At 43.4% G+C, this 24,070-nt stretch overlaps 1 protein-coding gene across 1 annotated transcript; it reads right to left on the bottom strand.

Annotated features, from left to right (window-relative positions):
• Nucleotides 1–1,574: 1,574 nt before the first annotated feature.
• fam20a (FAM20A golgi associated secretory pathway pseudokinase) lies at nucleotides 1,575–19,128 on the bottom strand. Its single transcript, XM_080789036.1, has 11 exons — nucleotides 17,873–19,128; nucleotides 14,763–14,956; nucleotides 12,451–12,501; nucleotides 10,180–10,258; nucleotides 9,665–9,757; nucleotides 7,870–7,985; nucleotides 7,096–7,276; nucleotides 6,346–6,455; nucleotides 5,563–5,644; nucleotides 5,413–5,472; nucleotides 1,575–4,941 (listed from the first exon to the last, which is right to left on the bottom strand). The coding sequence occupies exons 1-11, from the start codon at nucleotides 18,265–18,267 to the stop codon at nucleotides 4,659–4,661; spliced, it is 1,644 nt and encodes a 547-aa protein (XP_080645162.1). The 5' UTR covers nucleotides 18,268–19,128; the 3' UTR covers nucleotides 1,575–4,658.
• Nucleotides 19,129–24,070: the final 4,942 nt, after the last annotated feature.

Here is a 24,070-nt window from a genome sequence, read left to right as displayed (position 1 = left end):
AGGGCCAGGCAATTAAGGCAGCATTATTAACAACTCAAGTAGGCTAATATTTCATTTAAAAATAAATGAAAACAATTAAATTAATTAATTAAATGTTATTTCTGAGTAATCTTACGAAACCAGGTCTGCGGGTTGAAGGGTTCTACTTCTTGCCCATGCAGACCATTTAGTTGAGTTTGCAGGTTGCCGGTTTTCAGTGGCTCTGGAGCCAGGAAGTAGTAGGCCTATAGCTCTGGTCCATGACCTGGGCGGGCCTACCCCACCTGGCGACCCACCCGCCTGATGCTCCCGAGGGAAATGGGCTACTGCAGACTATAGCAAACGATGAAAAGGTTCCTTGATCTTTTTGGATACACAACCAAAATAATTTGATGTGAGACTTGTGCTTTGCCAACCCTGGTTCAACGTTACATCAGAATCAACTATCAGGTCGGTGCATTTCCCAAATATTAAGTAATTAACTTCTAGCGCAGGCAGCAGTGACTGAGTAGACGCACGTGTCAAGTGACTGTGACTCATTAGTTTAACTGCATGCATAGTTGCATACTTGCATAGAAGATATGTGATGGCCAAAATCTGATGTTTAATGTGACACTGTGCTGTCTGTGCATGTTGTTTGTGGTTTTTCAATGAAGTTGTGTTTTTAATGTTTTACTGTAAAGCACTTCGGTACAACGTTGTTGTTTTTAAATGTGCTAATTTGCTAAATAAAGGTGGTATGGTATGGTTAGCTATGGTATGTTATGGTAATACAATATATCTACACCAGGTGGAGATATGGAGCTGCTGTCAACAGAATAGCTTCCACTGGAAAGCTATAATGGTAGTAGTGAAGCAAAACCTCTTTTCCTTCCTCAAACCACTGCTATTATTCCCCTTTTACAAAAACACTGGTTATGGATTTTTGTAAGCCCCACCTCACTTAAAAATACATAGTATGTATGTCTTTTCTCAATTCTGCACACGTTTCTTGTTTGCTTTTGAAGCTCTATATGCTCCCAAAATCAGTTAATGAGAGTTTTTGCCATCTTATTAACAATAACTACATGCATGGTCCCTGATAAATTCTACCCTTTGCCACTGTAAGTGTGTGTGTGTGTGTGTGTGTGTGTGTGTGTGTGTGTGTGTGTGTGTGTGTGTGTGTGTGTGTCATTGCTAGATCATTTGTTCAGAATCAGATCTGCTTGTATTCTTCGGGAGAGAGAACTGATACAGACCAAAAAAAGGAACAGACCAAGTTGGATTTGGAACACTATGAAATTGAAGCTGATAAATGGGTTCTCTTTTCTGATTGGATGAAATTGGTGACCCACCTGGAAATGCATTTTGTGTTAACTAAAGAGCTGGAGAGTTCGGGAGATAACATCTAGCTTTGTTTTACCCCAACATAGGTTAAAGGTTAAAGGTGAAAGGTCTTTACCTTTACCTTACAACTCTTTAAAAAGTTGTGGTTATTGTCTGCCAGGTCAAAAGGCATGCCAGAGACTATGTTTTACACCCTGTTCCGCCCATGAGTAGTGAGTACTGGTGTGTGTGTGTGTGTGTGTGTGTGTGTGACCAGCTGATCTCTATAGTCATGTGATCAAGATGCATCTGTTTTGATTTTTCATATTCCATCCTGATTGGCTAAGATTGCCATCTAAAGTGTGCATCTAGAGTGGCCTGTTTTTAACAAAATGCAGCAAATCATGATGGTGAAACCTTTTAACATTGCCCTATTATTGCCTTGAAAACCCAGACGTTTTTATTCACCAGGAGGCTGATTTTTGAAAAATATATTTTTTATATTACTCCCAATGACATTGAATGGAGAATTTACGTCATATGTGGACGAGCAAATCGGCAACTTTTGTCCTACACAAAGTGTATTTGTATAAATTCCCATTGACAATGAATAGATGATGTACGGTGATAAGAGTGCCCCTCACTTCACACGGGTGTGATTTTTATTCATATTCCATTCGGATTGGTGAATTCCGAACATTGCTGGCCCACAATAACCTACCTGACCTGGCGGGGACCTCTGTTCTGAGGAACACGTTTTCTAGTTTGCTGCCTTTGTTCAGGTCTCAGAGTGCATAGAGGATGTGTTGGATTTGTAGACGCATAGCATGACAATATCACTAACTACACCAAACCCAGGCGTGCAGGCGCATGCTTTTTCTGGTTGAGGACAATGGGTTCAACATTGGAACTGTTGGGATAGGGACCTTGTGGTGGTAGGAAGATGTGACACCATGCAATTCAGTTCTGTAGCATTTTGATGCTTCTGTCTCAGCGTGATTTGGTTTGGTTGGTGTGAAACCACTTAAAGACTTGCAATGACAGCAACAAGGAGTTTGAAGTCTGGAAAATGGGCCGGGACAAGCTAAATTGCTGTTTAATGGTAGCACTTTTCTCTGGGGAGACATCTCACACAAACACACACACACAATCTTGTGCTTTTGCTGTCTGACTCCTTTACTTAAATTACTTTACTGTACTTTCGCTGGCTTGAAAGTTGCACTTTGTAATCGCATAAAATGCTTTTATTGACAATTTTGGCAGTAGACACTATAATCAACTTTGATGTCACAGACTCAGTCACAATATTTACCATCATCAATTTGATGCAACGTCTACTCAGCTTTTCCAGTGCTCTGTCCTAAAAGGTATCTCCTTTAATGCTATGAAATCCATCTCAGTTGTGTTTTCTACTTTGGCGTGTATGTGTACATGACAGACAGACAGACAGACAGACAGACAGAGAAAGTATATGGCAAGTCACCCACTTCGCAAGTACTGTATGTGCACAGATTTTGTGTGGGAGGCCACTGTCAGATAAACCCAAGGGGGGATTTTTGACAGCAGATAAAATGATTAATGACCCAGACAAGTCTGAAATGTGATACGGTAACGTGCTGCTCTGTCCATGATTGAAATCCAATAATGAGAGATGAAGAAGCCTGGAAATTAAGTCCCAGTGAAGTTAGCCCACAGTCATCCCATTACTGTGTAGACCTATGTTCAGATATTTATTTTGCTTTTTTTTTTATTTGGTCTCTCATCCTCTCTGTCTCTGATAGTTAACAGTCAGTCTTCAACTTCCATAGTGTTTCACGCTTTAAGGAGACTAGACTAGTCTCACTAGACTTCAATGTGAGTCTGCTTTGACGGGAAAAAACAGGTCCCAAGTTCAAGTTCAAAGTACTCATGTTACATGGCCTTCTGTAGACTCTTTCGGTTTCTTTTGGTTTTAGTACAGTATGATTGACTTGAAAAGTACCAGGTACCACTGTTCCATGACCTTCTCCTCTCTGTAGATCCACAATTAGAAAAAAGTCTCACTTCCATCATGTAGATGTCTAACCAGTCAGACGTAGGTTTGGTTACGGCCTGTTTTTCAAATTCCAGGAAAACATTTGCCTGTGTAAATTGAAGAAAGGCACAACAGGCGAGTACTCTAGCTCTTTCTATGTTCTGCAACTGGTGTACATACTCAATGGCACACACACTTTAGTAAACCCTGAGGACATACAACAAGATATGGAGATTTGTTGTCAGACTGTTTGTAGTTCTGGATTCATGTTAATTTTCAGACGTTAACATTATGTCTAGCCAAGTTCATTCAAAGGATTTATCCAATGGTGAATGGTGCATTTATATAGCGCATTTTATCCAAAGCGCTTTACATAGATTGTGCATTACAGTCACCCATTCACACACACATTCATACACCGATGGCGGAGGAAACCATGCAAGGCACCTACCTGCACATCAGGAGCAATTTGGGGACTCAAGTACACTTGGACACTAACTCTGGGGAAGCCTGGGATCGAACTGGGAACCTCGCGGTTCCCATCCGGCCAGTCTCTACCCCTGAGCCTATACCCATTTTACAAGATTATTGGATTGTTGTTGCCAATGTCATGACTTCTTTGTTCTATCACCTTGGCTGTGTGGTCACTGGTAGGTATACAGTATATCGTGGATTTCCATGTATAGAAATTGGACCATTTTCTTCTGGCCTATTACTTTTGGTGAGACAGTTTTAGCCTATTGATACTACAATTGGGTTGCTACTAGTAGGCCTTTGTTAACATTGAATTATGTTGTGTGACAGGGTGACGTTTGTTTGACTTTTTTCTGTTTGTATTTAATGGCCTGTGATTGAGAGTTTGTTCTTATTTCTGCTGCGTGCACTAAAGAGGATTTAGATTTCAGATGTTAACTTAAAGTTTGTTTTGCTTGCACATTACTCTTATATCCTGTTGGCTCTTTTCATTGAAGTGGCCTGTCATCCCCATATTGTGTGTGGCTTTAACTACGATAAAGAGCATAAAATGGAGGTAAGAGTTTGACCAGTAAAGGTGATCTGGTATCTTGGATGGGCTTCACTGCTTCATGCCAAAACTAAGACGCAGCTGTTGGGATCAAACCTACAGGTTCTGCACAGGGCAGGCCAGGGCGTAGATTAAGAACCCACTCCAACCTCTGTTACCAAGTCCCAGTTCCCAAGTCTCCCGTCCTCCTGTGACATGGCCTTCATCCTCTCTGTACCTGCTCAAAGCTCTCTGACTTTTCAATAGAGACAAGACTCTAGTACTAAGTCTTTTGTTTGAACTCCTACGTCCCAGTTCCAAGTCCCAAGTGAACTGCGCGTCCCAGGTTCTCCTTGGTTACCTGGCCTCCTTCCTCTCTGTGGGCAGCAGCTGAGTAGTCTGAGGTTTTGCCGTGGACTTGATGAAGTCCTTGATGACCACCTGTGCGTCGCCCAACCTGCGCATGCACCGCTGCACCACCCGGATTGTCTTCTGCAGCCGGCGGTCCAGCGCTAACAAGTGAGGCTCCGTCAGCACAGGCTGTAAGGGGTCTCCCTCCAGGGACTCCCTCATCACATCGCTGAGCCTGTACTGAGCCTGGGTCAGGAGCTGGAGCCGCAGCAACGTAGAACTCTTTATCCTGGAGGAAAAGGAAGAGAGGTCGGATGAACAAAAGAGATGGAGACGTAGAGGGGAAACACTATACTATTGTTTTCTTGTAGGTCTTATCAATTGATGTCTAATAATAGATGGAGGAACAGGGGGCCAAATTGGAGGAGTGTCAAAAGAAAGTCTAGGATGTTGCATTGTAACCTCTTTCACTCTTAGCATTGCCGCATTTTATAGCATGTCAAACTGAGGAGAAAGAGGTGATGAAATTACAACCCGTCTGTTCTTGTCAATCCCCTCACCACCAATGCTACAGTAATAATAAACTTTATTTATAAAGTATGCGCCCCATACATAACTATAAGTATCCCTCACCAAACATTCCATCACAGACCTATGTTGTTATTTGCTATGCGACCCTATGTATTTATGCCAAGAGAGTAGAGACTATACACACAGAGAAGAGTTGACACCGCCCTCTAGATTGCATGGTACTACTTACATGCAGCACTGAGACAGCGGAGCCAGAATGGACATCTCATCGTGTGTGTGCTTCCCAAATCTGGAACACAGTTTAAGATGTCAACATTGATCAGGAAACCAAAGAGTTTTGATTAACAACTCCATAGTTAAATACTTGTCCTCTTCTCACCCTCTGGCGTTGTCTAAGTGGAGTAGGAAACCTTCGTCCCCAAACTTTGTGAAGATCTCATAGTGATGCCTGTCCATGTTGCCTGCAGAAGACCAATACGTAGAATTTCACAAAAGCCCAATTTCATTATTTGTAATCTATTTTATTCTTTATGAGAACCCTTTTTTCTCCCAAGTTTTGCCACACTTGTGGAGTCCCAGACACTGCTAAGTGCTAACACCTATAGTTGGAGGGCATATAGTCAACTATGTGTCACTTCCGATATGATGCCGGAGACCTAATGTATCTTTGCATATTTAGCTTATTTTGTAGATCAGCTAGGTTTGGTGAAAAGATTTGGTGTAGAGGGGGAAAAAAGGAGGAGACCAAGCATTGATCCCTGGGGGACACTGGCCAATGAGTTTAAGTGGTTATTAAGGACATGGTCACAGCCACTGAAGCAAGTGACGTCAGAGACACACAGGAGACTGCTCAGTTTTTTGGCTGTTGATGAAACATCTATCTATTAATGCACGTGTGTGACTGTGGCCCTGCATATCTCTCGAGAACCATCCGACTGATCGTCTGAGGGAGTGATGTGTCTAATTGGAAGTCTGTCGGATTGGCGGTTGTCCAGAATTATCTATAAATCTGCAAATCTCCATGTCTGTCTAAGTGTCTCATCATTCCCAATGGGCATCGCTCTAGTTAGCCATTACTGTCACTACTGTATAATGGAGATGGTGCCCCTAAATGCCTGTGATTGTAGATTGTTTCAGAGAAGATGTTTCAGAGAAGACGAACCCGTTAGGAAGTCAAAGATGGACATGTCTATGATGTTCAGGAGTCTGTTGCCTGAGTTGTAGGGATACAGTTGTTTTATCGTGTCACAGTAGAAAGGATTGGCTTCCCACCTGTTATACACAGAGAGAAACGCAAACATTATTTCAACTTTTCAATATTTTCAACATTCAACATTTCAACTTTGTGCTGTATTTCATTATAGCTCGAGCCTCATATTATTCCACCGTTGATTACACTGGTGCTTACTTTACATTTGAATTTCTTTCCCGCACCACAACCCCAAGCTAAAATGTTTGCCGCTCCGCTTTGGTCTTATTGTGTAAGGTGAATTGAAAGATTTAATTAAAAGATTTGAAATTAAATAAAGAGAACTTGAGAGACTATAGTGTGGCCTATTATGAAGTCCTGCGTTCGTCCTGGGTATACTAGCTGCGGCACATCGAATCCAATAATTGTAATTGAATCTTCAATGTGCGTGGTTGCTGGTTGTCTCTGTGTTTTAGCATGCTTCACAGTAAAATCAGGAGTTTTAACCACTTTCAACCATGACGTGCCTATTTTGAGCATGACATTAGGCAAATATTAAGACTTAAAAACTTTCAGAATGTAAAAAAAAAAAGAAAAAGCAGATCAGCAAGCACACAATACATAATGTTGAGCTGCGCTGTGAGCTTGTAAATCACTGGCAAAGTCCTTTTTATGTAAAAAGAGAGATTGTCATGTGTGGTTGTGTTGTGTCTGAGCTCGTACTCCTCTCGTCCTGTGAAGCTGTATGAGCGTATCCATGGGTTGGGGATGGAGATGCGCGGGGCGATGCTGAGCCCGGGGAGGTAGGCAGACAGCGAGCCCTCCAACAGCTCAGGGCTGCCACACACTGCATACTCTGTCTTGCACACGTACAGACACTTGGCAAAGAAACACGTGTTGTTGGCTGTTTGGGACGAGAAAGCACATGGTTGAGTCCAGTAAACTATCAAATCTAAGAGTGATATTATTCAGATATTTTAGTTTAACCTGTTGTATTTTGCTGGTCTTCCATTGCTTACTCTTTAGTATTAGTCTATTTTTAGCAGGCTATATGCATGTGTAGCATTACGCAGAGGCAGGGATTGAACCCGGGCCTCCCACTTGCCAGACCAACGCACAACCTACCGTGCCAAGATTGGCTGCTTACTCTGTTAACAGGAATGAGATGTAGCGACGGTTTATTTTGACCGTGCAGTGTGGGGGGAAAAAAGACACGAGTCCCTCTCAAAGTCAACAATAGGCCTACTATGGCAAATGGGGGCAAAATGTTTTTTCTATACACTAGGCGCTGCTTCAGAAATTCAAAGCTCTTTGAAATTGCTACTACAGTTACTGAGGAATGTCCACTGGAACCTTGTTAGCGAGCATCTTGTATTAATGTTAATGCTATAAGAACCGTTTGATGTACGATATCAAATCTTATTTCAAAACTATTGCTTTAACCAGTGGGGGGAACAATTGCTAAAAATAGGATGGATTGAACGAAAGATAGTTTACCTGGAGATGTGAAGAAGACACTGCGGAGGTCTTCACTGTGGGTGATCTGGAGAATTTCTCCTGTGAGGTTTACCCGTCTACCCACCACCGGTGGGACCCTCCGGAAGTCCAGGATTCTGGAACAACAAGGACAGCACAATATTCACCTGGGACCCAGATTTAATCTCTTCTCTCTTTCACTCTTTCACTCTCGCTCACCCTGTCTCTGCCTCTCTCTCTCTCTCTCTCTCTCACCCCCTCCCTTTGCACCATTCAGTATTCACAGTTCCATCCCTATTATGCCGGCACAAACTCAGACGAACTCTAGAAAGACAGTGATACCCTGCCATACTTATCTTCTTACCTCGTTCACACAGGCCCATACAATTCACCTTGACTGATCCTTATCAGCGTAACACCCCCGACGGACAGGGCTCTGCTCATTGTAATTGAGCAGGTGTTGATATATAAGGAGGCTGTATTTCCCCACAGGCCTTATACCAGTCAGTCGTGTCTCAATAACGGTAATCAAATTATAATCAGCATGCAAGGTTGAATGGGTGGTTTGTTAAATGCATACATTCCCCACCTGCTGAAAAAGGATAATGATTGGGCTTGCTGACACGACTAGACAGACAGACACCTCCAGACATCTTAATGCAGATTCTTGTTCATCTACTTGTTTTTGCATTTGGTGAATTTGGCAATAACTTAATTCCAAAGTGACTCTCCTGGGTGCATAATGACTGTTTGAACGTGTCCCCATTGTTTGCGACTTTGTTGACAATGCATTACATCCCACAGTAAAGTGGTGATTTATCATGGTGCGTGGTTGCCAAATAATCCTGTCTGGCTCCAATGACTGTTCTAAGATGAGTCACCCGAGCTAATGTGCCATAGCATGGAGAAAGACTGCGTGTGTCCACAGACCACAGTATTTACACTAATCAGTTTGAAAATACTGGGTTGGGCGACCATGTTGAAGTTACATGAGTATGTAGTAGTCATGGGTTTAGGTGGCACTAAACAACTTGGCTATATTATGGACTTGGTGTTCTTAGTTGACTCAACAGGGATGGCATTGGCTGCTGGCCAGGGGTATTGGACAGCGTTGCCAGATTTTTGTGAGAGAAATAAGAAACGGGTCTATTGAAAATTAGCCCAAAACTTAAGAAGGCCACACAAGCACTTTAAACTATACATATTGGAAAATATGCAACATGTTGTGAGCTTGTAGCTTGTATATTTTGTATATTTTTGAAACATTTTAACTACACAATTCTTGAATGTCCGTCCCTATCACAAATATTTTCAAATGGCGGTCTGCCAAATGTTTGAGAACACTGAAAAAAGTACACTTTAGAAAGAAGCCCCAACACACAACCCACAACTATCAATATTTACAAGTGACTTTACAGAAAAACAAGCCTAAAGTTGCTTATAATAAAATGTTATCTTCTCTTTCTTTCAAACATTTTGTATTGTTCTGAGACAGACAAATGGTAGGAAAGCTGAGAGATTTGATATGGTTACCTACAACATTTGTTTTTAGTTCAGCATTTTGCAGCAGAACATAATTGGGAACAAAACAGGAATGGATGTTTAACCGAAACTAAAATTAGCCTACATCCTGATCCAAGTACCACCACAGTAGACTACAGGGAAGAAAAACGGCTTCCAAGCGTAATATATGGATTGTGGCAGAATAGGATAACAACTTACATTGTGAAATAACTTGGAGTATATCCACGCAAGCCCTATAATTATTTTATTTATATGATGACATGGGGTGGGCGTGGATCAGATTGTACAGTACCTGTCAAGGTGAAATGCAGCAATCTCTGCATTGTGTCGTTGGAAATCAACAAAGTAAAAGGTATTCTCTGGAGTCTGCTCGTCCCTCCTCTGCCTGACACACACACACACACACACACACACACACACACACACACACACACAATGTTGGCAGCACAGCCAGATAGAAAATACTTTGAGATAAAGACTAAACTATAGACCCATTGTAGTAGGTTCTTAATGCAAAAATAACAAATTATAACCTAAAGTATTTGACAAGTTATAAACCGGTTATAGATACTAGATAGTGTTAATTTTTCAAATGTACACAGTATCTACAAGTTTCTTAACCAGTTGTTCCTGACCTAAAAGTTCAAGATGTTCTCACTGCAAACAAAAAACTTACATTGCATATACTGTATATCTATAAAATATCAAATATGACATCCTGACTTTAGTGTCAATTCAAAATCCAGGTCCCGGCATGAAACCACAGACAGTTTATAGTGAAGATCTGGAGTTATAATCCCTCTTCACCTCATAGGTTTGAACATGGCCTTGCCAAAGTTCTGCATCTTCAGAGCCAGCTTCAGGTGATGTCCGCTGGGCTTCACCACTGTGGTGTAAAGAACAAAAACAGATTGGCTTGCCATGTTATGTCTCCCATCAGATCAAAGTATAAATAGAGGTCAACAACACTTAGTTGGGAAACAAAACAATATGGAATATCCTGCAAAGTGTGGAAGCCAATTTAATTGGATGAGATTTAATTTAATGAGAGAAAATGTCCATATTCCATTCTGAACGGCTATAATTATTATAGCCGTTCAGAATGGAATATGGAAATTTTTTATCATATGATCCCACATCTGTTTTTGACACAACAGAATCTGTAGGAACAGTTTTGAATAAAATGCTAAGTGGTAGAACATTTGGCGAAAATGGGCCTGGCCTACGTAGATGGGGATTCCTCGGAAATAATCATTCTGTTGGACGACCAATGGTCCAAGAATTATAGGCCAAGGCCTACTGTCTGCGTGAATGAAAACTTTGATGCTGATCGGTCCAGTAGTTTGCGAGATTAGGTGCATGCAGACAGACACACATAAAGATGGGCGAAACCCAATACATAATCTCAGCCAGCCTTCTGGCCTGGTGGAGATTTTTTTTAATGAATGTTGTTGCTGGTGTGAAAACAAAAGCACGGTGGTCAACTATTAGATATGAGTCCTATGCTTACAAAACATACACAATATCTTTCAGAGGATATTGAATGGTGAATTCACAATTGTACGCTGGAGTAGTAGAAGTGTTGAAATACAGTAAACAGTCTGTCTGACCTGTAAACTGACACTACACCTGAATGCTTGTTTACAGCTGTAAACAAGGATACAGGTGTAGCTGTGACGTCAGTTCGCCTTTGGACTTAAACATTGCATCAGTATATCAGCAGGTCTGACTTTTTGAACGAGAGGCAGAAACCAGGCAGGTAGACATGTGTTTTGCAGAGAAAGTCCTGGAGGTTTATATTTTTTGTGTGCCATATTTTGCTCTTTATTCTTGAATAGGATGTGTCTCACAGGACCCTATTCCCAGTGATAAGATAATTACGGGGTTGGTCACACAGCCTGAGTTTTACTCTATGCGAATTAAATTATTTTTCTCTCCGTCTGGATTTATGTTATGTCACAGCAGTGGGCCAAGCTAACCACACACACCTCCCCCATAGCACTTTTATGAAGCTCTAGCTAGCGTATTAATAGTTTACAATTGCTGCTATAGTTCTGTTTTGGATGTGAATCAAAGGGGCACCAAACTGGCACACATGTCCTTTGAAGTCACAATACAAATGCATTGCTGCCATGGCCTTCTGGTTTCCGGCTAGTAATGAGAAAACTCTCACATGAATGCAGCAGGTCGGATTCATGTTGTTTTTCATGTATTTTGTTCTGGGTGTGATGTTGATGTGGTCAGCCAGTTTACTGTTGGGGGGGGGGGGGCATTAATAAAGGAGAAAATGTGAATGAAAAAGAAGACAGATATTGTTGTATGTGTGTGTTGGGGGTGAATAGGTTTATGTAGTAGCTTGATGCGTTTTTGTAAATAATTTGATTGATTGATTGATTTCCATGGTTGGCAGTTGCCAATTTTATTAAACTAAGTTAAATGAACGCTCTGGGTTTTATTGTGTGCCTGCCTAGGCTAGACTAATGAATCTTGATTGCACAGCTATAAGGAAGAACAGTGGAAGTCACTGAACTACTAAAAACGCCTCGGTTTCCGAGGCTACTGCTGACTGAGCCTATATCGCACAAACTTTTGAAGTAACTTTCCCCCACATTGTTGACAATTATGCGGTTTTGATTTGTCTGCCTCTTGGAGGTATGAGATGTGAGTAGATGGATGTGTGCAGGTTGGGCGCCTGGATGTGTTAGCCCCCACTCCGGAGCCAGTGCTAGATCAAACATTTAATTAAGTGCTTCCCCTTTGAACATAAATGAGTTCCCAGCTCTTTGCCCCAGAGCGATGTCTTTATACAGATAGCGACAATCAAGGTCATTTATGGAATTTTGCTGCCAAATGAAAACAAAAGCTGCCACACAAAAGCATCATTGTATTTATCTCCGATACTATCGCCAAGCACCACAGAAAAGGGGAGCGAGCAAGAGGGGGAGAGAGTGGGGAAAAACAAAGAGACTAGTTAGAAAGACGCACTTGCCATTGTTTGTGCTGCATTACAATGTGAGATAAGGTACAAAGAGTGCAAAGTTGTGCAGATATGGAAATCTGGTAGTGAACTGACTTTACCTTGGCTGCAGTCACATGTTCCCTTTAGGGCCTTCTCGTCCTGTGTGTAATCTAAACAAGAGACATATAGTATCCGTCTTCCGTCAGGAATAATTTAACTGGTTTAGTCAACTAACAGTATACAGTAAGTTTCATTACATCCTTCTGTCCACTCACCCAACTGGTTTATTCACTCATACATCATTCTTTCTTGCTACCCATCCATTCATCCTTGCACCCTATTCCAACCTGTACATAGTTATCATGTTTTTTTAGATATCTCCATTGTTGTGATTGTGAATGAATGTAAACAAGACTGCAAGGTCTTTCTTCTGTGCTGTCCTTTTGGACCAATAGAGCACCGAAGTCCTGACGTCACATTCAGTAGAGGGCGTCAGTCCCCAGGTTCATGTATTTTTAAGTGGTGCAACCAACCACTTCTACATCCAGCTTTGTCCACCTGTGTACCTGTGTACCTGTGTACCTGTGTGTGTCTTTGAGCCTGAGTATGTTACTTATTTATACCAGAAGGGGGCGGGGGGGGGGGGGGGGAATTGCACCACTTGGTTCACACAGGTGTGATTTTTTTAGTTGCATTGGGGGGGCCATAGGGGGATTTTAGATCTCTTCATATAAGAACTGTGTTTGAAAAATAAACCGATCACCCCGGCCTTTTCACTCATATGGATATGAAGCATCGACTGAAGGTGGCTACATTTCCGGGTAGGCGGGTGGCTGCATCTGCCTGTCGCACAACATAAACTGAATGTTAATTACGTTTATTTTTATTTTATTGATATTTAATGTTTCGTGGTTAGTACGAGTTGAGTCACCACCAGCTGAGCTTATGTCAACGAGGAATCTCAGGAACGCAATGTGTCGACAGCTGGACGTGACGTATATTAGCAGCGACATTGCCTTCATATGTAGTTTCAAGGCTTTTGCGGCCACATTAATTCCATTTTCTCCAGAAACTGGCTGTATCAAATATTAATGAACATCATTAACGACACACAGCCACCCCCCTGACCGAAAGGCAGAGATGATCGGTTTATTTTTCAAACACAGTTCTTATATGAAGCGATCTAAAATCCCCCTATGGCCCCCCCAATGCAACTAAAAAAATACATGAACCTGGGGACTGACGCCCTCTACTGAAAGTGACGTCAGACTTCGGTGCTCTATATGTGCCAGACTGTAGCCTGGACTGTTTGCATTTATTTTGTCTAATAAAATAATCAATAAAGGAGTACGACTAAGGCCCTATACGTCCTATCTGTGGGGGGGGGTACTACCTGTCAGTGGGTGTTGGCTGGGAGGAGGAGTATGACTAAGGCCCTATATGTCCCATGGGGGGGGGGGGGGGGGGGGGGGTACTACTAACTGTCAGTGGGGAGTGTTGGCTGGGAGGAGGAGTATGACTAAGGCCCTATACGTCCCATGGGGGGGGGGTACTACCTGTCAGTGGGGAGTGTTGGCTGGGAGGAGGAGTATGACTAAGGCCCTATACGTCCCATGGGGGGGGGGGGGTACTACCTGTCAGTGGGGAGTGTTGGCTGGGAGGAGGAGTATGACTAAGGCCCTATACGTCCCATGGGGGGGGGGGGGGGGGGTACTACCTGTCAGTGGGGAGTGTTGGCTGGGAGGAGGAGTATGACTAAGGCCCTATACGTCCCATGGGGGGGGGGGGGGGGGGGTACTACCTGTCAGTGGGGAGTGTTGGCTGGGAGGAGGAGTATGACTAAGGCCTATACGTCCTTTCTGGGGGGGGAGGGGGGGGTAACTACCTGTCAGTGGGGAGTGTTGGCTGATGAATGAATATCAACATCCGAATACTGGGGGTTCAAATTATGACAGGCAATTCCTGCTGTCAAAATATGACCCCAGTCAAAAAACACTTAGTTTGAAATAGACACTCATGCTTTCCAAGGTGTGATTTGGGGTCCTAAGGATGAATACAAAATTAATATCTTAAAACCAAAATGTTGAATTGTGGGTTTGAGCTCACATCCAATCATCAATGTAGTTTTGCGTTGATGTCGGGTAGAAACCATGTATCTCCATATTACAACTTTTGAAAAAGAATTTGAGTGTCACAAAGTGGCAAAAGTAGCAAAAATAGTCAATCTACAGTGCGTTGCACGGTACCATGATGCGCTGTGAGCTGCCATTTCTACACATTTGTAAGTACATGTCAAAGTGGTTAAGTGTTGGGTTTTTACATTTTATCTATGAACAGAGATTTCCTGAAAAGTAATGGTTTTGGACATACATGGTTTCTGCCGATATACAACACACTATCCGTCCATCCATCAATCCATCTCTGCTGTTACCTGCGCTAATAATCGCATGACTCTGCATGTCTTGGACGAGCCGTGGGATGGCGGGGTCGTCCCGCGCGTACAGCGCATAGCGGTTTATCCCCAGGTGGAACTTGAGCCAGCCGGCTTCGGGGTCAAAGCTCACCTCCTGTTCGGCGACAGTGATGTTGGCGGCGGCCGCTGCCTCATTGTAGAACTTCATATGCCTGAGGAGTGACAGGTCACACAGGACAGATTTAACTTCATATGCCTGAGGAGTGACAGGTCACACAGGACAGATTTAAAAATAGGAATATACTTGAATGCACTTTATCTCTCTCCTCTCTTTTTACCATTGGGATTAGAGATTGACATGACGGTTGTAATATGCAAGGTGTGATCCTGCAGTCTGTCATCTCACTGCGGCTGTTAATGATGGGTTACTTTACATGATTAAGTGTCTGGTGGTGGTGGTTTAGTGCATAATAATATGTTGAACTCGCTGACAGAGGCCATGGCATGCAGGCTCGAGGGTTACCACATTTACCCTGGTGTCTATTTTGGGCAGATCATTTTTTGTTTCAAATATTTGTTTTAATCAAAACTTGAAAAAAAAGATCTACAATCTCACAACATGTTGCAGAACATTTGCCATACAACTAAGTATGTAGCGCTGAAGTGATTAACCTCAGAATCCTCAGGTTTAGGGCCCTTCTGGCCTCTGACGTCTTGGGATTGTCCTAGTCTAGTGAAACTCTTCTTCTCTCCTCTCCAAAGCAATACCACTCACTTGGAATTGTCCCTTCCTTTCTTCCTTCCTTCTTCCTCCCTACCGTCCTCTCCTTTCCGGACCGGAAGCCATTTGGCTTCACTTTGTGTCGCCTCTGCAGCCTGTACTTACAGAGCGACCAGGAAGACCAAAACAAATAAGCATTGCGGTTGCAGGGGCAAGGCTGCGCCAGGACCTGACCACATTGTGTGGGACGTACAACTCTCGCTACCCAAACAAACTACCAGAGAACCCACCCGGATAAAGTGCTCAGATAATAAGGCCATGTATAAATAAATACGTTTGTTCTCTTCGGGGTCATCACCCACTCCATCAGTCACCCCAGCTGACTTAAATCGACCCACTGGAGTAATCAGGCCACAGGGTAAATGTACAGACCACAGAGCCAAGGCAGGATAGGGACCATGAAAGAAGAGGGAACAAGGGCAGAGCAGCTCTTATAGGGACCATGAAAGAAGAGGGAACAAGGGCAGAGCAGCTCTTATAGTGGTGATGTGGGGGACCAAAACATCTGATCTGCCATCCAGCTCGGACCATTTGTCCAGTTATAAATAGAATAGAATAAAAAGTTATAAATGTAGGCTAAGTGACTGAGGAGAATATGAACAAGAATAATGGTGCATACAGTATACAAATAAATTGGCTCTGCATTTATTTTATTTATTGTATTGTTTGATAGGATTAGGGTTAGGGGTGTAACGATACATTTTAACAACAATACGATACCTATCACGATACATGGTTGACGATACCATACGTACATGGACGATATTGGTTCATTCATGGTGATACGATACGATTCAATAGTTTAAAATTGATGCAGTAACTATTTAGCAAAGAAATTGTGTGAAACTTAGTGATAGTGCAGGTTTTTTAAGGGAAAAATGTATTAATATAGACCAAGTGTAGCGATATTGAATGGAAAAGTAATTAAACCCCTTCTTTTCTTTCTTCTTAAAATTGCTAAATACAATGCACAAGTACTTAGTATTAATCGATTATTTACATTGTAAAATGATTCGATACCGATTATGTGCATTGCAAAACGATACGAGGCGATAAAAGGTTAAACTTGATACGATATGTTTCTGTTTACATATCGATATACTTCAATTCTTGAAATTAAAATCTATTTTTCGATGCAGTTTAGTTTACTATATGGTTACACCCCTAGTTAGTGTAGACTGTTACAAGATTTAGCAGGAACTGCCTCAAGCTTATCCATTGTAACAGTATGTGCACGTTTATGAGGCTGCCAAGAGAGAGCATGAGAGAGTGTGTGAAAAGTCAGACTGAGAAAAAGTGTGCAAGAGACGACAGAGAGAGAGAGAGAGAGAGTCAGAGAGAGAGAGAGTCAGAGAGAGAGAGAGAGTCAGAGAGAGAGAGTCAGAGAGAGATCCCTCAGTCATATTTCTTCTGATTTTCCACTGCTGGAGCCCAAACTATCTCTATCTCTGTGAGGGAATGTGCACAGTGTTGGGCGCAAACACAAGCCAAGTCAGCTACGTAAGGCTCCAACAGATTTAAGGGGATTTTATCAGCATTAAATCCCTGTTTACCTTAAAGAGAGAGCGCTCTCCAGATGCAAGCGCTCAGAGTGACATGTTTGTGAGGCTTTCTTCCCCACCCGCTACGTGATGTGTTTTTACGATGCACACTTGAAAAGAACGTTACAGGCTTCATGAAAATTGCTTTGCCCTAGAGCAAATGGTATGGGTGGTTCTTCATGTACCCGCTGTGCGTACCTCGACTGTGTGTGTGTGTGTGTGTGTGTGTGTGTGTGTGTGTGTGTGTGTGTGTGTGTGTGTGTGTGTGTGTGTGTGTGTGTGTGTGTGTGCGCGTGTGCGTGCTTGTGTGTGTGTGCCTGTGTGCAGCACGTGTATGTGTGTACTGTATGTGCGTGCGTGTGTGTGATGACATTTGAGGATGTGCGTGTTTATCTCTGTCCATCTGTAGGTGCGTGTGTGTGTGTGTGTGTGTGTGTGTGTGTGTGTGTGTGTGTTGGTGTGCATCATGTGCACTACACTTGTCTGTGTGGGTGTGTGTAGCAGGGTTGGGAAATGGGAACCTCAGCCGTAATGTCATTGACCCTGCCCCCTCAACCACAGTCAAGCCTCAACACGTGTTCTCCGTCTGTGTTCAGAAATGAACCCGTACTTCATCTGTCAGATATTTTAATTCTGCTGAAAACTCTAAAGCTCTCAGCTGCAACACATACAGCTATTTTCTGATATTGTGTGTTGTTGTTGTTCAGTCTATGTGTGTATCTTAAATGAGATAAAACAACAGACAGAAGTAACGAACTGATAAAATCCAACAAACTGAAGAGATGTATAAAAGCTGGATAACTGACCGTTCCCAGCGCGACACCTTCCTCTTGTAATACTCCAGCAGTTCTTCTGCCTGCAGCAGTCTCTCCTCTGGCCCCGGCACCGGAGTTTGGATGTTGAACAGGGGATGCGCAAACAACCTCCCTAGCTTCGAGCCTCCGTCAGTGGGGTCAGGTTGGGTGGCGGCTGCCGTCTCACTTGGTGGCGGCAAGGAAGAGGTCCCGTTGGAAAGCCATGGGGTGGCGAGCCCACCCTGCGCAGGGAGAAACGTCAGGTTGTCCGCGCTGCAGAAGCAGAGTACATCCCCCGCCGCCGGTCCTAGCCGAACGTCCCGGAGCTTGGGTAGCAGGACAAAGTAGAGGTCGGCGCTGAAGATGGCCGTGAGGGTCACGGCTAAGATGAGACGGTCTCTCCTCATGTTCAGAGAAAGAGGGAGGAAGGGAGTACAACCAAAAAGACACAGGGAGGAACACAGAAGCAGAGAAGAAACAAAACAAAAAAACTGAAAATGAGAGAGAGACAGAGAAAGCAGAGAAACTAAAGGCAGTGCTGAAAGAGGAGAGAGAAAGACAGAGAGGAAAAAAGGAGAGAAAGTGAAAAGCAAAGTGGAGGGAAGAAAATGACTATGTGCAGCTCAGGGCTGTACGAGGCATCACTTGTAGCTCTCCCACACACTCATCCAGACAGAGGGGAGAGGGAAGCAGCCAGAGGTCGGTCCAAGCCTCTCTCTCTCTCTCTCTCTCCCGCTCTATCTCTGTGTTTCAGCATTCGAGGAGCTGCTCATTCCAGCTTCTCCTCCCTTGCTCCCTCCCTCCCTTCCTCTCCTCCTCTCCTTTAGCAGCAACAGAAGAGAGAGCTGAGCTGACCCTGAGCATGTGTTAACAACAGTCACTGACAGCCTGGCTGCTTCCAGCGACCTGCTGCTGCTGCTCCTCCGAGGGATATAGACTGACTGACTGAGTATGTTTGCAGTGTGGGCGTGTACAGTATGAGTGTGTAATGTATGTGTATCACTACCTGTACACTACTACACACACAAACGTCAAATGACGATGTTATCTAATTTCTTTGGTTGGACGGTGATCGGAGCTGAGAGAGCGCGTGCACTTGTGTGTCTTGGCGCAAACGTACACACTAACTTTAACTTTAACTGTAAGACACTTTAACACTAAGAGTACACATTACACACTCTAATATGACACACACACACACACACACACACACACACACAGACACACAGTGAGGGACCGCCAAGGAGGGCTGCCGCAGAGGTCCTCGTGGTAACTGCGTCCGCTCATGATCACAGCAGATCTGAAGTCAGTCCTGTCCAACTGGATCCTGCACTTAAAAGGGGGCTGTGCTCTGACGCACAGAAATGTTTGCGTGCGTGCGTGCGTGCGTGCCTGCCTGCGTGTGTGTGTGTGTGTGTGTGTGTGTGTGTGTGTGTGTGTGTGTCTGTGGTGAAATCTAGGTCTACGGCTGTTGAAAGTCTGCGTGTGTTCTGTGTATTCTGGCTAATGCTTCATGTGGAATTGGTCCTGGCATGCAGAACTCTCAGGGAGTATTGGAGAGAGAGAAAGAGTGTGTTTGTGTGTTTTTTTTGGGGGGGTGTGTGTTTGTGTGTGTGTGTGTGTGTGTGTGTGTGTGTGTGTGTGTGTGTGTGTGTGTGTGTGTGTGTGTGTGTGTGTGTGTGTGTGTGTGCACGGTCATGCCATGGCCCCTCCAGGTTCAGTATAGTTCAGAAAGCACAGGAGAGCAGTTCACTCACTGTCTTCTCCTGTGTTCTCATCCATTCTTTCTCCTCTCCGTCACTCACTTCAGCTCACCCCCACCCCTCGCGGGGGTCTTTTGTCCTCAACACCTCCACTGCTCTCTTCTCTTCTTTACTCTTACTTCTCTTGTCTTACTTCAGTCTGTTTTGCTCTAGGCAGACTTCCCAGCTGCACCTTCCTTCCCACTGTTTTTCCCATGCACATGCACACGCGTGTGTGTGCACACACACGCACACAACCACACACACAGGCACTCCTACCACTCTATCACAGTGGAAAAGATAGAGTGCGAGAGCGTGAGGGAAAACTAGTTGCTTGCGCAAACAATCTCAAATGCGGCGCAAAGAGGGTTTTTTTCTCCTTCATGAATCAACTATTTATTTGCTCTTTGGTTCCTCAGAGTGTGAAAACGTGGATGAATTGTAGAGGCTGTTTGCGGTCCCTGTCTGCTCGGGACGCCCTAAGCAGCTTTATGCCCAAGTACTTAGGTTCTCCCGGGGCATTTCCCAGCCTGCATCTGTGCTGTTGTTTCCCTGGTATTTTGGAACATCTGTCGTGCGTATGTGTGTGTGTGTGTGTGTGTGTGTGTGTGTGTGTGTGTGTGTGTGTGTGTGTCTGTGTGTGTGTCTGTGTGTGTGTGTGTGTGTGTGTGTGTGTGTGTGTGTGTGTGTGTGTGTGTGCGTGTGTGTGTGTTGTAACTCTCGCAAAATTATGCAGGAAGGTCTGATTCTCCAGGGCGTGTGTTAGCTGTTTTTTTTTTTTTTTTTACTCTGAAAAGAAAACAGCCTGAGAGAATTCTTGATTGATGTTGCAAATTAGCAACAGCAGTTTTAACCTGCCATTTAATATAGCCATGTTGTAAAAATGCTCCTGTTCTGTTCTGAACAACTCCCTAGGCCTAGAACGTCTTTCTGAAGACTACTGCAATGAAAAGAAGAGAAGCTATTGTTCACATGACTCAAACGTTAGATGCGAAAATATGCTTTCATAGGCTGATAGACAGAGGCTGTCAAACCAGTAAAGGCAAAACAGTCCTGGCTGCCAAATTTAATCCTGAAGGGAAAATACACCCGTCCCCACCCCCTGTTTTGCTTTGTGTTGCTGTGTCCTTTTGTATTTGTTTTTAAAGAACAGGAAAATATATATTAATATAATTCATTTAATTTAACAGAAACATTATGTACTCTAAAATGTTATCAAGGAAGGACAGTCGGTGCCACTTGCCACATTATTTGTGCACTTGTAACTGCAGGACACGATGACACGCTGTCAAATAGAAGATAACATTCTAGTAACAGTTCAGATATTTTGTCATCATTTGATAAACCCTTGTTATCACACAGGTCCCTGCGGCGGAAGCGTATCCATGTTATGTCTACTTACTCTGATGCTCAGCCCAGCTGTGTCTGTTTGTATTTATCCCCTAGAAACATGCTGTGCTCTGCTGCTCAAGAACAGCTCCGCTCCACTCACTTCCTCCCACCCCCTTCCCACCCAAAATATCCACAATAACACTTAAAAATAACCCAGGTTGGAAGGCAGAGGAAACAAATGCAAACAATTTGACAAAATTGAATATGAGAAAACAGATCTCTGAGTCCTGTATAGCTCAGACTTTAAATGCAGTTCAACAGAATAATGTTGAGGGTCATGCTGTTTGTATTGGAGACAAATGGCGCAAGAATATGTCACAGAGATTATGGGATAATGTCAGCGTGATCTGGCCTGCGCAACCTTTGATAGCGCTGGGTAGGAGGGATTGACTCACATTCATTGTGACATTTCCACCTGCCTGTCTGTCTGTTTGACGTCCTTTTGACACTACTACAGCAACCTGAATAATCACACACAGTTCGGATTCATTGGATCTGGGTTAAAAATAGGGAGTGTGCAGTCAATCAAAGCCCGGCAACAAGGCTGACTGTTTTTAGCTTATAGTGTTGGTGATCTTGGAAAAGAAGCCTTTTGAAATGCATATGTGAGATGCCTGCTAAATTCCTGAACCTCAGAGATCAATAAGCAATCAGAGTCAAGTAAATGAGTCCTTTAGACAAGCAGGTTTATTATCACTATGTGTGATTGAGATAGTATGCAAAAGGTTGAGGACAAAAGAGGAAAAGGGTAAGGCAGCATTTTGAATATCATAAATATGGATGAAGACAGCCGGACAAGAATACGTATAATGAAGAGTATAATGAATTCCAATATATGGGAATGTCAAGAAAGAATAAAAAGGTCCATATATGGGTATTCCCAGCCGATGCCTTAATACAATCCCTGTTATGCCCATATATTGAGATCCCTGATGTCATCAATATCAAGCCCATATATGGGAATGTCAATATATGGCCATATTGGGACAGTCTCATGATAACCACTGTGGTTGCCATGAAGCGAGTCAGACTTGCAAGTTGGTACAATATGATCACCTGGATCTCCATTCTCCATATATGAAGATCACAACACTGACCTCATCAAACCCTGGATAGCCATACCGGTAGTTTGTTTGACATACTAGATCTTCATATATGAGTCGGCCAGCAACTCTACATCTGACCTCACTGACACCAGATTAACAGTTTAACTCCTGCTTTTCAAACTGTGCCGTATGAAGAATCTCTGTTGTTTTAGCGCGACCTCGCCCTTTAGGGCAAGGCCGCTTCTCGCCCTCGGGGCGTCTTACTGGTCATACAGTATATAATATGGAGAATGGAGATCTATTGCCACACGTCGGTTCTACACAACAGGCAATCAGACTGACTTACCACTTGGTACAGTACATCACTCCTGCTTGTGCTCGGTGAACGGTGATACGCATGGTGAGTTTGATGTCGATCGGTCTGACAGTTCTCGAGATATGCTTGGGTAACACGGACAGACATCCACAAACGCACACTCGCACAGTTTCTGCACATTTCTAAAAGGATGATGTGGTGCACTATGCTACTTGAACATAATAGTTATCGTTATAGTTATCTATCGTTCTCGGTGTGGACAGCCCTTAGACTGTATTGGCTGCTGTAGGGTCTAGCTACTACACTCTAGCAGCTAGACCCTAATTTAGTTAACCCATTAAGACCTCAAACATTTTCATGGCAAGTACCACCAAATTATATGCATTTGAATTTGAGATCTGCTGGGTTTCACTCCGGCCATCTGGTCGTGGACTTATTTAACCTTGGGACAGCAGTTAAATTCAGCACCTTCATTCATGTACCTGACAGAGTAGACACTAGTCTAGTCCAATAACTAATGCTATGCAACTGGGAAGCTTGCCAACAGTCTATTTAGAATGGCACAGAAGAGCATTATCATTGCTGCCAAGACTGGCTTAGCATAGTATACTGTAACATTCTTTCCACATATGCATTTACTTATATTCTCTCTGACGCCATAGGACTCAAACATAAATGGTAAATGAAATGGTGCATTTGCTGAATATAGTGTTTTTATCAAAAGCGCTTTACCATGTGCATTACATTCATCCATTCGCACACAGATAGGTCAAAGTAAAAATTTAAAAAAAACGTACGATTTGTCACCATGCAAGGTGCAGCAGTTAAGGAGTTAAGTGTCTTGCTAATTTAAGGGCATTTTGACCCAAAGCCAGGGCGAGCCAGGGCAAGACATTTACAGTACCTTAACTGTGCATGTGAGCAGGTTAGGTTTCAGTGTCCAGCTCAAAGACATTTGAGTGGGACTGCAGTGGGTACTGAATATGGAAGTGACCATTCAGACTCTTTAGAGCTCTATTTGCTGTATGGAGCTAAGCTGCTCGTCACTACAGGGGCTTATGTAGCCTGCCCCGAATCACCTGCTCTTAGTCCTGGAAGGAGACAAAGAGGGTGAAGAAAGGTGGGAGAGAGAGAGAGGGAGAAAGAATGATTTTAGCGTTCAGTATTAATCCTCACGTTCACAAAATGTTTCTCATAAATGTGGCATTCAGCTGTGGATAATATCACGTGTTTTCTGACACTAGTTCTTTGACTAACTCCTCACTTTTCTCTTTCCCGTGGTTGTCCCAGAGGAGTGGTCGGATTGATTCACTCACTTCCATAGGACAAAAGCCCTTGGTGTGACAGACAAAACCAAACCAAAGAGGCGAGGGAAATAACTAAAGAGATAGAAGATTGTAGACAAAACAGAACAGCCTTGTCTCAGACCAACTCAGAACAGGAGGATGACATTGTGCAATTCAGAAAGAAAGAAATATATGGAAGCATGGCACAGCTAGGGTGTCATGCACCAGCATCTCGCTGGAGGACATTAAGTGTTATTTATCCCCCAGATGTGTCTGAAATAGAACAGCAGTATTCCTCTCTTCACTCCTTTCATCCCTCTCTTATTATCCCTTGTCATCCATCAGGCTTTTTTGGACAACTTGGGACTGACTGTGGAATGCAGCGACCACAGCGTTGGGTCTGAGAGGATGTGGAGTTGTGGAGATGG

Source organism: Protomyctophum bolini (assembly GCF_963924005.1).
Source record: "Protomyctophum bolini genome assembly, chromosome: 18".
Classification (NCBI taxonomy): Eukaryota; Metazoa; Chordata; class Actinopteri; order Myctophiformes; family Myctophidae; genus Protomyctophum; species Protomyctophum bolini.
Note: the sequence above shows the minus strand (reverse complement) of the source record. Positions and strands in the feature narration are given on the sequence as shown.

Excerpts from the sequence above, each read along its gene's own strand:
- fam20a (XM_080789036.1), bottom strand. The coding sequence starts at position 18,267 with ATGAGGAGAGACCGTCTCATCTTAGCCGTGACCCTCACGGCCATCTTC. Across the intron at positions 7,986-9,664 it reads GCTGCATTTCACCTTGACAG|AATCCTGGACTTCCGGAGGG; the intron begins GTACTGTACAAT and ends TTGTTGTTCCAG. Across the intron at positions 5,645-6,345 it reads CATCTTTGACTTCCTAACGG|GCAACATGGACAGGCATCAC; the intron begins GTTCGTCTTCTC and ends GGTCTTCTGCAG.